The sequence below is a fragment of the Ictidomys tridecemlineatus genome, chromosome 11, assembly GCF_052094955.1.
Source record: "Ictidomys tridecemlineatus isolate mIctTri1 chromosome 11, mIctTri1.hap1, whole genome shotgun sequence".
NCBI lineage: Eukaryota > Metazoa > Chordata > Mammalia > Rodentia > Sciuridae > Ictidomys > Ictidomys tridecemlineatus.
In genome coordinates, this window is record NC_135487.1 from 26,763,602 (window position 1) to 26,778,599 (window position 14,998).

Sequence of the window (14,998 nt, forward strand, 5' to 3'; positions counted from 1 at the left end):
ATGGCAGACATCCAAAGTCCTGAAGCCTCCCATCCAAGAGGACAGAAACTCTTCAGTGTTTAGGGAATTTTGTACTGAGTGATGTTTTGTTTGTGCTCTGACATGAGGCCTCTGTACTGTTTGACATTCCATCCTGACAATGTAGCTAGCTGGCTATCTCCCAGCTGCCTAATCCAGTGGGTTCTGCATGTTCAAAGGCTTCTTCAAGGTTTTTTTTTTTTTTCAAGCTGACGGTCTCCTCAGAGGGAGCCTAAGGCTAGCTTTCCCTGTAGGCTACCCACTCCTCTATCCTATTCTGTGAAAACTGGAAAGTTCTTTTCTTCCTCTCAGGGATTAAGCTGAATGCTAAGGAACTTACATGTTTCTCAGTTTTCTGCATGTTTCAGAAAATGCAGTGTGCAACCAGGCATATACTCGGCTCTCAAAGGACATTGAAATGAATGAGTCATCAGACCAAATGCTTCCTTATCACACTAATATACTTCCTATTAAATTGACTAAAGGGTTTCTGTTTTCTTCATTTTTTATTCCTTAAAAAAAAAAATGCGTCAGGATGATCTGAGACAAAGTGAAAGTCTCTGGCTAAGTTATAGGAGATGACACTATAAAACAAGCTGAAAACATGAGACCCCTATTTATTATGTGGAAGAAGAATGACACTTGTTTCATGCAGGGGGGTGGGGGGGACACCAAATCTATGGAGGCAGATTGGATCACAACACTGAAAAGGCCTTTTCATGACGCTGCCTATCTATAATGGAAACAGGATGTCTTGAGAACTGGTTGGCACGCCATTTCTGAAATTTGAGTGTTCAAATTATTTAGTCCGAAGCTACTTTTCCAGTTTATTTATATCTACCTACAAATTCTCCTACCGGGTATATCCTTTTTTCTATCCAGTTTCTACCCATGTCAAGGCTCACCTGATCTGTGTGACACCCAATAATTCCTTCCCCTTAGTGTATGAATCCCTCATCTAGCCACACAACGTAAAAACCAAGAGCACAGGCTCTGGGGTTGGTCTACCTATGCTCAAATCCCAGCTTTTCCTCTGTAAGTTGTGTGATCTTGGGCTAGTCACATAACCTCTCTGGACCTTAGCTATCCACTACTAAAACCACACCTGTCTCCTAGGATTGTTGTAATGTGTTAAGTTCTTGTTAACACAGTATATGACATATAGAGATACATACTGAGGCAGTAAGAACTGTGTCGGGGGGGGGTGAAGTATATATGGGTACTATCTGTTCAATAAAATCTAAAAATTATGTAAGTAAAAAATAATGTATATAAGTAATGATTGGCACATGTTAGACCTTCAGTTTATAAAAATCTTAAGTTAGGTGTGGTGGCATGTGCCTACAGTCCCAGCTATTAGGAGACTGAGGCAGGAGAATTGCTTGAGCCTAGGAGTTCAAGATTAGCCTAGGCAACACAGTGAGACTCTGCTCAAGAAAAAAAAGGAAAGCAAGAAGGAAGAAGGAAAGGGTTCAATAAATAAGAGCTGCTTTTTTTTTGTTTTGTTTTTAATCACTATTATTGTCATTTGGCACTTTACTAGTAATATGAACTTTCTTTTAGGCATTTCAGCAATTTTAACCTGAATGTAAGTCTTTATGGAAAAAGAAATCATGTTTCTCAGTTTTCTGCATGTTTCAGAAAATGCAGTGTGTAACCAGGCATATAGTTGGCTCTCAAGGGACATTGAAATGAATAAGTCATCAGATCAAATGCTTCCTTAGAAAATGGTTTTAAGGGAGGAGGGATGTGGCTCAGTGGTACAGGGGTTGCCTAGCATGCATAAGGCCTGGGTTCAATTCCCAACACTGCAAAAGAAAAGAAAATGGCTCTAGTGGCTTTAGGATAAGCTCTGAGAGCATAGTTTATTTGTTTCACTTGGTCATTGCTGTCTGGTTATGTGTGACTCAGTCACATCAGTCCCTTGTATCAGTCTTGGGGACAACCTGATTTTCTAAAATATTCTTGAGTCTCTGGAGTCTGTTGACTGCTTTCCTGTACTAGATGATGTGATTAAACTGCAGATAGAATATTCTTTCAAGTGTCTACTGCTAGGTAAACTTAAAGATTGTTTCTCTGCCTCTTTATCACAGGTGCTGACCACAGCATTCCCTGTATTTATACCATTTGACTATGGAGAAAATAACTACAAGGGGTAATTACACATTTCAGGGTAGACATGCTAGCCATTTCCCTTTTTGCAATAAAAGCCTCTGAACACATCACCCCTGTATATACACTTCACTCCACTGGGTATATTTATATGGAATACTTACAATTTGTTCTTGGTTTTGTGGTGAACTGGTGGCACCATTTAATATCCATTGTAAGTTCTGTTCTCCCATAACTAGGCTGGGCTGCAGGATAGCCGTGTTGGGAGTTGGGGTGATGGTTATGGTGGGATTATTAGTTAGGACAGAGTTGGCACCCAGAGGCAGAGTCTGGACCATGGCTGGCAAGGGCTCAGTAGTACTTTGTGGTGGGGCTGGTGTTGCCACGGCCGATGCCACCGCCGCTGCTGATGCAGAAGCCCCAGCAACAACGGAAAGTCCTGGTACGATGGGCTGCGGTGCCTGGGGATGCGGAAGAAACTCTTGATGATTAGCAGCAAACTGCGCGCTGTGGGGAACAGGCACTTCTGGAGGTTGTAAGAGAGCAGGGGGGTTGCCAAATGCAGCTTGCTGGGAACCGGGTCCTAGGGAGGGAGCAGGTGGAGGAGCGGACGGAGCTGAGGCTGGCAGCAGAGGCTGGGGTGGCTCGGAGAGGCCAGGCTGCAGTACAAGCGGAAGAGATAAAGATGCTGAATTTCCTGCAGGTGGTGGAACATCACTGACTGATTCTGCATCACCATTAAAACTTTCAATCAAGGCAGCTGGCAAGAAAAAGAAATAGAAACATATATCCATATCCCAAGTTTTACATGAGCCACAAAAACACAGTTATTATGGGCTAAACAGGACAGTGACAGTTGGCTGCAGCCAATTCCTTTACAGCTAGTAGGCTGGCTTTCTGCTTTCATTTAGTGACACCTCTGGTCAATGTAACAGGTTTCATGATCAACCATTCTTCCTCAATGTGATAATCTAGTAAAAGTTTTATGATTTTAAAAAAATGTGTACTAAGTTCTTTCTGGAAGAGACTAGGCATTCTTTTCTGGACATGACTATTCAGTATAGTTTGCGACGACTGTGAAGCTTTATAGACAGATTACCGTTCAAACACAATAGGATTTAAGCCTGGTTAGTAGGTCCTACCCATGTATGAACAGGGCATCACATCTAAAGGCAAAGTTCACAGCTCCTACTTAAAGCCAAAAAGAGATTCTGGAAAAAGAAACCCTTTTCTTCCAGACCCAAGAAAAGTTGCAAGAACAGATGGAACTGAAATGAAAGGCCCATCCTTCTCTGACCCTCCACAGAAGGTCTGCTTCTTTTAAGCTAATTGAAATATTTCATTGTGCCTGTAATTTGGTATGTCAACAAGTGAACCCCCTTTCCCAGGGCTGAGATGTGAGCAGAAAGAGTCTGTGTAACCAACCTGTCTGCTGAGGATCTTCCTGAATTGCTGATTCATCTGAATTCTGGAACATCGATTCAAAGATGACTGCTGGTGAAATTGTGCTGAGGTCCTGGCCCTGTGTCTGATCAAGAGAGACAGAGATGTGACACTCTCCATCCTGAGACAATTCCTCACCACCAGAGAGTATATTCAGGGTGGCTGAACTAGAATGATTTTTTGGTATGCTTCTTGTTTCTACCTTCTCATATTTCAAGTGACATGCATTTCCCTAAAACTTAAGATACTGAAGATATGGGTCTTCAGGAGCTAGCAAGTTATGACTTGTAGGTTGATTTCCGGTTTTTATAAATAAAAGTTTTACAGGAACACAGGCACACTCATTCATTGATAGATTATGCTGCTTTCATGATATACCTGCAGAGCTGAAAAGTTGTGACAGAGATCATGTGGTCCATAGGTTCTAAAACATTTACTAACTGGCCCTTTATAAGAAAGGCTTGCCAATCTCTGTTCTAAAAGAGCAAATCCCACATAAAATGGGATTATATAATATCCATTACTGCTATTTTTTTGTCCTTTCTGAAACTCATATTAGAGTTTAATCCCCTTTATGAGCTATTGAAGGGTACCTCACACTATGGTGTTTAGAGGGGGACCTTTGGATAGTGATTAGGATTAGACAAGGTCATCTGGATGGAGCCTCCTTGATGAAATACTAGTGGCTTTACCAGAAGGAAAGAGACCAGGATATACACACATGCACACTTCCTGTCTCTCACCACATGATGCCCTACACCACCTCAGGGTTCTGCCAGCAAGAAGACCATCAACCAGTGTGGCCCGTCAACTTTGAACATCTAGAATCATGAGCCAAAGTAACACACTTTTCTTTAAAATAGTCTGGAGCCAGGCACAGTGGCACCTGTAATCCCAGCAACTCCAGAGGCTGAAGCAGGAGGATTGCAAGTTTGAGGGCAGCCTCAGCCTCAACAACTTAGGAGGCTGTATACAACTTAGTGAGACCCCATCTCAAAAATAACAACAACAATAACAAAAAGGACTGGGGGTGCTGGGGTTGTGGTTCAGTGGTAGAGCACTTGCCTAGCATGTGTGAGGCATTGGGTTCGAGTGTCAGCATCACATATAAATAAATAAAATAAATATTCATAGTCAACTGAAAAAAATATATAGTTATTTAAAAAAAAAAAGGAAAGAAAGAAAAGGACTGGGGGTATAGCTGAGTGGTAAAGCACCTCTGGGTTCAATCTCAGTACCAGGAATAAATAGATAGATAGAGAGATAGATACATACATACATACATACATAAAACTTAGCCTATGGTACTTTTGTAATTAGCAACAGAAAATAGACCAAGACAATTGCCATCCAACTTGCCTTTCTCAGGTAATAATGACACTGAAAATGTCTTTTTTTTTTTTTTTTAAAGAGAGAGTGAGAGAGGGAGGGAGGGAGGGAGAGGGAGAGAGAGAGAGAGAGAGAGAATTTTAATATTTATTTTTTAGTTCTCGGCGGACACAACATCTCTGTTTGTATGTGGTGCTGAGGATGGAACCCGGGCCGCACGCATGCCAGGAGAATGCGCTACCGCTTGAGCCACATCCCCAGCCCCACTGTAAATGTCTTTCAGAGTCATTACATTTTATCTGTGATATTCTAATGTGTATATGTGATAAAAAAAATCATAAAAAATCAAACAATACAAAGAAACTTAAATAGTGATGCCCTTAATAAAACACTAGCAGCACTTAAAAAACAAAGTGAACCAGGGTGGAGGTGGGTGAGGAGGACACAGCACGATGCCCTGGAGGGCCTAACTACTAATATTCACTAAATAAAATGACCACTCTTTATTTTAGTTAAGGGGAGGGGAAAACTGCAATTCTTTTATCTACAATCCACTTCCACTCTGCATTCTGCAGGGCAAGAGTGTCAAAGGCAACTGCCTACAGAAGTCCAGGCGAGCAAGAGAAATGAGTGAAGCTGGATGTGGCACACCTGAACAGATGCACCTCAGCTGTCCTCAGGGTTCAGCTGAATGCTGCCAGGATCACCAGAGCTCAAGATGAGGCTGAAATCTGGAGTTTTAAGGTGAAATCTACTAACTTATAAATAAAAGCAAGTGATTTTGAATCTAAGAGTACTGACCAATCTAAAACCTATCTTCAGGTCAGATCTCCCCAGTGCCAACTAGTGTTTCTGGGTTGTTTTTCAACAACTCTGCTTCTGGGAAGGAGAACTCAAGGACTGCTCAGGGCTGGGTAGAATCATGGTAAACTGAGGACAGCTCTCCAATATGAAGGTCCTGAGATGAAAATGTCCATGAGAGCCAAGAGGGACCAATTATTCCATCTGGAATATTTCAGCTGGAGAATGAAGGAGGAAGTTCAGTAATTCTGATTGCTAGTAGGATAAAAGCTGAAGGCAGAAAATTATGCAGGACTTCTAACTTCCAGTCCAGGGGGAATTAAGATTCAAAGCCAAGAGTACGGCTTTCAAATTTTTCATTGTGACACAAAGAAATACATTTTACAATCTGGGTGTGGTGGCACATACATGTCTGTAATCCCAGTGACTTGGGAGGCTGAGGCAGGAGGATTGCAAGGTCAAGGCCAGCCCCAGCAATTTAATAAGGCCCTGAGCAATTTAGCAAAATGCTGTCTCAAAGTAAAAAAAAAAAAAAAATTAAAAGGGCTGGGGATGTGGCTTAGTGGTCAAGTGCCCCTGGGTTTAACCCCTAGTACCAAAAAACAAAACAAACAAGAAAATTTTTATATCACACACACACTCTATCATACACATTTATCTGCACAAATGGCTAATAACTACCATTAAGCTGTAAGCTTTGTAGTTTACTCATGGTTATTATTTTTGTTCTACCTATTTATAAATCCTTATTAGTAATTAACAACAGTAAAAAGGAATGAGTTGTATTTGTCAATAATATCTATATAACTTTGCAAAGGCTGGGGAGGAATAGCCTATATGCCTCCAAAAGTTGGGCAAGAATATTCATAGCAGCACTCTTCATAATGGCTCCAAACTAGAAAGAAAAAGAACAGTGGGGTATCTTTATTTAGTTTAACACTGTTCAACAACCAAATGAATGATCTGTAACTATATGCAACAATATGCATTAAATTCCTAAACATATGTTGCAAGAAAAAAGCCAGATGAAAAGTCTACAATTCCAACTACAAAAGCAGAAAAATTAAGATGTTAGAAGTCAAGACAGTGGTTATCCTTAAGGAGAGAGAATGGCTACTGAGGGGCAGGGTGCAGGAGTGCTGGGAACATCTCGGTGAAATAAACTGTGATCCATCAAACTGTGCATTTATGATACCTTGCCCTTTTCTGTGAAAAGTGCTAAGTCACTGCCAGGCTTCAGGTTAGAATCCCTAGGAATAAGTGGGACTGGCTTTCAAAACTAGAGGAGACAGAATAGCCTGAGCGTCTGGGTCCTGGAGCACAGAGTAGAAGAACACTGGATCCTAAAACTAAGCAAACAAAAGACCCAATCAGCCATTCCTTAGCAGCTCCAACCCTCCTTTAACAAAGGGTCTGAGTGAACCAAAGTTCATTTCCTTTTTGTTTTTTTTTGGTGCTGGGAATCCAACCCAGGCCTTGTGCATGCAATGCAAGCACTCTACCAACTGAGCTATAACCCCAGCCCCCAAAGTTCATTCCTAAGACATGCACGCATTATGTGGAAGAACTCTGAAACTGGCAAAGTGATTATCTCATACAAATTTGCCATCAAGTTCTAATTTTTAAAAAGCAAAGCAAAATTAATCCCACTGCTTCAAGGAACTGTGGCCTTTGTTTGAAAGAATAAAAGCAAACTCTTTCTAAATCTGGAATAAATGCTGGGTCCAGGGGCATAATATATAGTTAGACTCCAAGGGAGAGGGTTTCTCTCTCTTGATTATGTAAATTGTGGTAGAAAAGTAATCTTTTTTTTTTTAAGACAAGTTATTATTTTCTCCTTATACCAGGTATTTCCCTGGTGACCTGAGGACGCTGGAAAGCCCCTCAGTCACATGTCACAGCCCTGACCAGAGTGGATGCCCTAAGCCATTTAACAGTTAAATGTTAAAGAAATATTATACCCAAAATCTTAGGTTAGGTAATTCACAGGGCATCTAGACCACTAAGTGTGTAAATTTCTTTCAGAACTAATGTTCTAAAATAGAAATAAAATAAAATATGCACATGAAGTGCTTTATTTTTTCTCTTTATTCTTCAGATTGATCTATCTTCAATTTAACAAATCAATCCTTTCTTCCTACCTTTTCTTTTTGGTTCTGGGGATGGAACCCAGGGCCTCTACACATGCTAGGCAAGCACTCTATCACTGACCTACATTCCCTAGCCTTTTATATTTTTTATTTTAACACAGGGTCTTGCTAAGTTACCCAGCCTGGCCTTGAACTTGGGATCCTCCTGTATCAGCCTTCCAAGTAGTTGGGATTGCAGGTGGGTGCAACTGCACCTGTTGCCCTTTTGGTTTTAAACCAGTGTCTTCACATACTTGCTTTTTATGTTTTATCCAGTGTTTATAACTGTTTTCTGTGGGAGGGCTGGTTTCATAAGAACAACTCTGCCATTACCAGAAGGAGAATCCAGGCCATAGGGTGCTTATATAAAAATGCAGCTCAGATGCCACTCCCAGAAACACTGACTCAGTAGGCTTAGGGAGAGGCCCAAGAACCTACATGTTTAATTAATTACTTAATTTTTATATTTTTGAGATGAAATCTCCTTATGTTGTCCAGGCTGGTCTCAAACTCCTGGGCTCCTGTGATCCTCCTGTCTCAGCCTCCAGAGTAGCTGAGATTATAGGTATGACTATCATGGCCAGTTAAAAACCTGCATTTTAAAAAGTGCTGCAGTTGGGCTGGGGATGTGGCTCAAGTGGTAGTACGCTCGCCTGGCATGCGTGCGGCCCGGGTTCGATCCTCAGCACCACATACCAACAAAGATGTTGTGTCTGCCGAGAACTAAAAAATAAATATTAAAAAAAATTCTCTCTCTCTCCTCTCTCTTTAAAAAAAAAAATTCTCTCTCTCTTTAAAAAAAAAAAAAAAAAGAAGTGCTGCAGTTGAATCCACTAACCATACTTTAATAAACACTTTTCATAGCATTCCTAAATCCTTCAGTTTCTATTCAAATACTTTCAATTACATTTATTCATTATGCATACAGTGACAGAAAATCTAGCCTAAGTTGTTGTTCTTTTCTAGGAAAGAACAAACTCTAAATTAGTGTTGGCAACACAGGAAAATATTCAGATTTTATGAAAGAAGACCACATAAATTCAGACTCGATGCAGTGGTTTGTAAGTACTATCATGGAGTCATGGAAATGGCAAGAAACTTCCTACTGGTGTGAATCAAAGTAATCAGATTGAGATAGAGTGGGCTTGTCCTGTTACAGAGTCCTCTATAGAAGTTCCCTTCAAAAACTCATTAAGGTGAGTTTAAAGGAGAAAAGAGACTAAGCCAGATCACTCAGGCAGAGTTTGAGAAGGTCTAGAAACTGGACTTTCTGGCTACATCTTACAATGCTAGACTTCAGACTCCTCAAAGACAATCCATACCTTCTTTGTTGCCACTATCAGCTCAGCACTGGCACAATGCCTGATTAAGTAGTATTCAATCAATATTTGCTAAATGAATTTTAAATAGGAAAAAAGAAAAAAAGAAACTTTCTGGGGCCAAGAGGCTATCAACTGAGTGACCTGGGTCAAAAGGCATTAGGTGACAGAACAATTTTTCCTGATAAAAATCTGATCAGCAGAAAGAGGAAAAAAAAAATCCTAAATGGTCAGTGATTAAGCCCAATTAAATCTAAAAGACTTCAGTCTGGTCTTCCTCAATTATCCACCAAAGGGAATGCTCGACTCTTGCATCTATATTTCTAGCACCCACACCCCAGGTACACTTACAGTATTGGAATTTTCTTGCAGTTCTGAATCTGTGGACAGAAGGCACAAGTCACTCAGGTAAAGTGAGTGATTTGTATCCTGTGAAAGAGAAAAAAAAATTAATTTAAGTAACATAAATCAGGATTTATACACACAGTATTACATAACAATTTTTGATTATAAATTCCTTAAGGTTCTAAATGTCTGTGTGTTACCTGTATGAACCATCCAAAGAAAGACCTAAGTAGATTGTTTCACTTTTTAAAATCTCCATATTCTTTTTTTTTTTTGGTAACGGGGATTAAACTCAGGGGCATTTGACCACTGAGCCACATCCCCAGCCCTGTTTTGTATTTTATTTAGAGACAAGGTCTCACTGAGTTGCTTAGCATCTAGCTGTTGCTGAAGCTTGCTTTGAACTCTCAATCCTCCTGTCTCAACCTCCCAAGGTGCTGGGATAACAATCGTAAGCCACTGTGCCCAGCTCCATATTCTTTTTTTTTTTTGGTACTGGGGATTGAAAGCAGGGGTGCTTACCCACTGAGCCACATCGCCAGCCCTGCCCTTTTAAATATTTTTAAAAGATGGTTAAAAAGAATTTAAATATTTTTTTAGTTGGAGACAGACACAATACCTTTATTTTATTTTTTATTTTTATGTGGCGCTAGGCGTTAAGGATTGAACCCAATGTCTCACACATGCTAGGCAAATGCTCTACCAGCTGAGCTACAACCCCAGTCCCTCAGCCCTTTTTGCACTTTTTATTTTGAGTCAGGGCCTTGCTAAGTTGCTTAGGACCTTACCAAGTTGCCCAGGCTGGCCTCCAAATTGCAATCCTCCTGCCTCAGTCTCCTGGGCTGCTGGGATTACAGGCATGCACCACTACACCCAGCTAAATATCTCCATATTCCTAAGAGAAACTCTTATATTTTTAAAAGATGGTTAAAAAGAATTCTTAAATTATCTCACAACCCAGGTTAAGTAACAAAAACTATCAAATTCATAATATTTGTATAATTGTTTTCATCATTTCCAAAGTGATATCACAAGATTCATTTGCTATTCATATAAACCCTGGAAGTATTATTGTCTACCTCATTTGAAATATGAGAAAATTAATGCTATGACAGTTGGAGTGATATGCCCCAAACACATAGCTAATTAGCATTAGATAAACCTAGGGCTTCTGACTGAAAAGTCAACACTCCTTCCATTATATCACATGTCTCCAACATAGGTACCTGAGAGTTCCTTACTCAGAAAGTACTGAGGATTAACTATTCAAATTCTGCTGCTCGGGCTAACTCTGAGCTCTGGATTCTAGAATGTCAGTCTCAATTCATATGCTTTAGGTGGTGACCCTGCTTACCTCAAGTGGATCAGATAGTCCCACTCAAGCATGCATGCATTTAACACATATAGTGGTCCCCCCTTATCTATAGTTCTACTTTTCAAATTCAGTTACCCAGGGGCAACTGTGGTCCAAAAATGTTAAACTCCAGAAATAAATGACTCCTAAGTTTTAAATTGTGCATCATTCTGAGTAGTGTGATGAAATCTTGTGCCATCCATTTCTACCCCCTTTATCCAGGCTGCACACACTACAGACATCTAGATAATGAGATCAAATGTCGTAGTGGTACAGTGCTTGCAATCTAGTATCACTTATCTTACTTAATAATGGCAGTGAAGCTGGCAATCTAATTATAATATGTTATTACTGTTATAGTATTGTTGCCAATTTCTTACTGTGTCTAATTTATACATTAAGCTTAAGCATAGATATGTAAGTACAGAAAAAAGTATTTATAGGGTTCAGTATTATCTGCAGTTTTAGGCATCCACTGGGAAGCTTAGAACATGTCCCCTGAAGGTAAAGGGGAACTACTGTATTCATTGAGCATCTAAGATGTATTAGGCACTCTTCCAGGCCTAGGAATACAATAGTGAAAAAAAACTGAGTCTCTTCCCTCCCTATACAGCTTACATTCTAGTAAGGACAAATAATAATAAATATACAGGGGCTGGGGATGTGGCTCAAGCAGTAGCGCGCTCGCCTGGCATGCGTGTGACCCAGGTTCGATCCTCAGCACCAAATACCAACAAAGATGTTGTGTCTGCCAAGAACTAAACAAATAAAATAAATAAATATTTAAAAAAATAATAATAATAAATATACAGTATACAAGATGATACAAATGCTAGGGAGAGTAGGAATGCTGGGGTAGTTGTTTTTATATTAGAAGTTTAATGCCCCTCAGATAAATGAAATCTGAGCAGAGAAAAGAGAACATGGGCCATGCATGTATTTAGGAAAAGTGTTCAAGCAGAGGGTACAATAAGAAAAACCTGGCGGTAAGAGTGGGCTTTCCTTGGTTTAAGGAACCACACAGAGGACAATACAGCTAAAGAAAGAGGAAGAGAAATAGATGAGATCAGAAAAGTGACAAGGCCAGGGAGCATAGGACCACTGTAAGATTTTGATTTTACTCTAAATGATACAAGCTGCTTCTCTGGAGGGGTTACGAGCAGACAACAAGCAATATCTGTGTCACAGTCTAGAAAGACTGCTCTGGCTACATATAGAATAGTCTGCAGTAGACTGGGATGGGAAGTAGAAGAAGAGGAGAAAAGGCTTAACAAATTATTCCATCAATCCAGGCAAGAAGCTAATGAGTGAAACAATCAGAAAAGTGATCAGGTTCTAGATATATTTTCAAGGTGGAGCTGATAGTCTTTGCTAGTGGACATGGGGTGTGAGGAGAAGAAAGGAGTCAGGAGGAATTTTGGCCTCTGCCACTAGAAATTACTTGCCTATTTACTAAGACACAAAGTCTGCAGAAGGAACAGTTTTGGCCATGTTAGGTTTTAGAAGATGAGATATTATCTGGGTGGAGGCATGGAGTAGATGGTTTAATATGCAAGTGTGTGGAGTTCAGGGGGAGACCAGATGGGAGATATCAATGTAGGACTTGAAGGCAACATAGATGGCATGTGAGGCCTGAGAGTAGGAAACATCCCTCTACTGGAAAATGACGAAGGATTCAGAGAAGATGAACTGTGAGGACTGAGCAGTGATACACTACTCCAGTGCTCAGAGGTTGTTGGCAGTTAAACTAGCCATGGAGAAAACTGAGAAATTGAGAATTAAGAAAACTGACTGTGACTAATGAAATGCAGCTTAGTACAGAAAGACTCCCATGTTTAAATTTTCTATTTGGCTTTTACAGATGAAAAAACTAAGGCACAAGAAGTCATCTGCCTAAGGTCATGTGATTAGTGACTGAACCTGGATTTGAATCCACATAGCTGTGCTCTACAGGCTACCTTCTTCACAGCTAAGGCTATTCTGTCTCTCACAACACAAGGGTTAAGAACCAGGCTCTGGAATCACACTGCCTGCCTGCCTAAATTAGACTAATTATAAGTTCTGGATATTTAGGCAAGTTATTTAATTTCTCTTTGCCTCAGTTTCTTAATTAGTAACATGGGGATGATTAGTAACACCCTCATAGAGTTCTTGTAGATAATACATATAAAAGCACTTAGCAAGTTTCCTGGCACATACTTAACATTCAGTAAGTGTTAGCTAATATTACTAATGAAACTCGGGGACTGGAGAAGAATCCTTTTAAATGGATTCTTTATTGTTTAAAAATTGGAAGCTCTAGAATTAGAATATTCTGTCTCTACCGAAATCAAAATCATGCTATATATTTTAAGAGCATTCCAAAGAAAGTCAGTGAATTTGCAAGTCTGAAGTTCAGAGACCAGGCTGGAGACTCAATGGCAATACAAGTGGCATGGCCTAGATAGAGGCGATTCCCTTCTTCTGGAGAATGAACATGGATGCAGAGAAGATGGGAGGCAAATTGGTGGGGAGGTAGAAGGCAGGAGGAAAAGCTGCTAAAAAGCCCACTTAGCCCATTATTCCAATAATCCAGGCTGGGGTGGGGAGAAATGGATTGAACAAAAATGTAATCAGAATAAGTCATCAGATTCTAGATATATTCTCAAGGTACAACTGAAGACTTTGCTCTATCAGCTTCAGTTTCTTTATCCATAAAACAATAAGAAAATAATAGCACTTACTTTTCAGGCTTAATAGGTCAGTGCTTAAACCCTATTAAAAGTAATAACAGTAAATACTGATCCCAAGATCTTTCTGGAATGGAGTGGTAGCTTCAGGGGACCAGGAAATATGGAGGGACTCAGTAAAGAAAATTAAACAAAACCTAAAACTCCTCAGAGGCTTATTCTGTGGCTCAGTGTCTTAAGCTAGTAACTCTTAAAACTTTTGGTTTACAAACACTTCAAACAGGCCAGGACAAGAGATTCTTCTCCAGCCTTTGCTTGGCTCTCTAATGACAGGTTGTGTGAAGAACATAAATTTATGTCCCAAACTCAAGTACCTATTTGCCACTTTATAGGTATAAAGATGGAAGAGGACACTCTGTAGAGCATCTGGCTGACCCTTTGAAAGCCACTCTGAGACCTCTGGGTTCAAGGGCACCTTCTTCCACCATACCTGATGGAAATGAGGCAGAGCTGAAGAAGAGACTAAAGGATAGGATGTCTGGTGAGATTTCTGGCTTCCACCACCACTCCATTGCAAAGCCATAGATTTTGACCCTGATTTCTCCCCTCTCAATATCAAATATGTAAAGAAGACATTTCAACCTTTTTTGTGTGAGACACAAACAGTTGCTGTTTTGTGATGCGCAGATCAAAACAAGAGAGAAGATCACTGCGCACCTCTGATCCGTTGTGTTGTGGAAGTGCATTGTATGAGTGTCCTTTGTTATCATGACCTTTCATGTGACTTTTGAGACTGTATTGAGTGCTGAACGTTTTCTCACAGCCATTACTGGGGCAGAAGAAGGGTCTTTCACCTGCAAGAATGACAAAGTAGTGTTAATTTCACCATAAACTCATTTAGCTGGTTTAAGAACCTACCTTTTCCTAATGGGGGGGAAGTAAAATTCTTATGAGGGTTTGGGTAATAGTTGTTAAAAGGTGAGTAAACTACATGCTAATTGTCTCAGTTCTGAAACTTAATGCAGAGCAAAGCACAGGATATAGCTCACTCCTGAAAGTTTTTTATCTTTAATTTTTAAAAATATTTTTCTTGGGCTAGGGTGGTGGCTCAGTGGCAGAGCGCTTGCCTTGCACATGTGAGGCACTGGGTTCGATCCTCAACATCACATTTTAAAAAATAAATAAATAAATAAAGATATTGTGTCCATGTATAGCTAAAAAAATATTTTTAAAAAATATTTTTCTTTAGCTGAAGATGGACACAATGACTTTTATTTTATTTGTTTATGTTTATGTGGAGGATCGAACCCAGTGTCTCACACATGCTGGGTGAGCACTCTACCACTGAGCCACAACCCCAGCCTACCCAGGAAGTTTAAAGGGAAGATCCACTTTCTTACAGGTTCTTTTTAAAAGAATATTTCTGTACTGGTTTCATTTCTTAAAGTTGGATTCCTGAGTTCAACCTTTAGATTCTTT

General features: G+C 40.0%; 1 protein-coding gene and 1 long non-coding RNA gene across 3 annotated transcripts in view; one reads left to right on the plus strand and one right to left on the minus strand.

Annotated features, from left to right (window-relative positions):
* The window catches only part of Mtf1 (metal regulatory transcription factor 1), a 46,006-nt gene that overhangs the window by 6,936 nt on the left and 24,072 nt on the right, over positions 1 to 14,998 (minus strand). The window contains exons 6-9 of one of the 2 annotated variants that reach the window (XM_005317840.5): positions 14,237 to 14,373; positions 9,503 to 9,580; positions 3,556 to 3,658; positions 2,295 to 2,890 (exon numbers count right to left, since the gene is read on the minus strand). In XM_005317840.5, coding sequence (XP_005317897.2) covers positions 2,295 to 2,890; positions 3,556 to 3,658; positions 9,503 to 9,580; positions 14,237 to 14,373 — 914 coding nt within the window. Of the gene's footprint in view, positions 1 to 2,294; positions 2,891 to 3,555; positions 3,659 to 9,502; positions 9,581 to 14,161; positions 14,374 to 14,998 lie in introns of both variants that reach the window. The other variant, XM_040288392.2, reaches the window with a different exon arrangement.
* LOC110599525 (uncharacterized) lies at positions 5,432 to 14,713 on the plus strand. The gene is made up of 2 exons (XR_002485539.3): positions 5,432 to 5,646; positions 13,912 to 14,713. It is a non-coding gene; the product is annotated as an uncharacterized LOC110599525 (long non-coding RNA).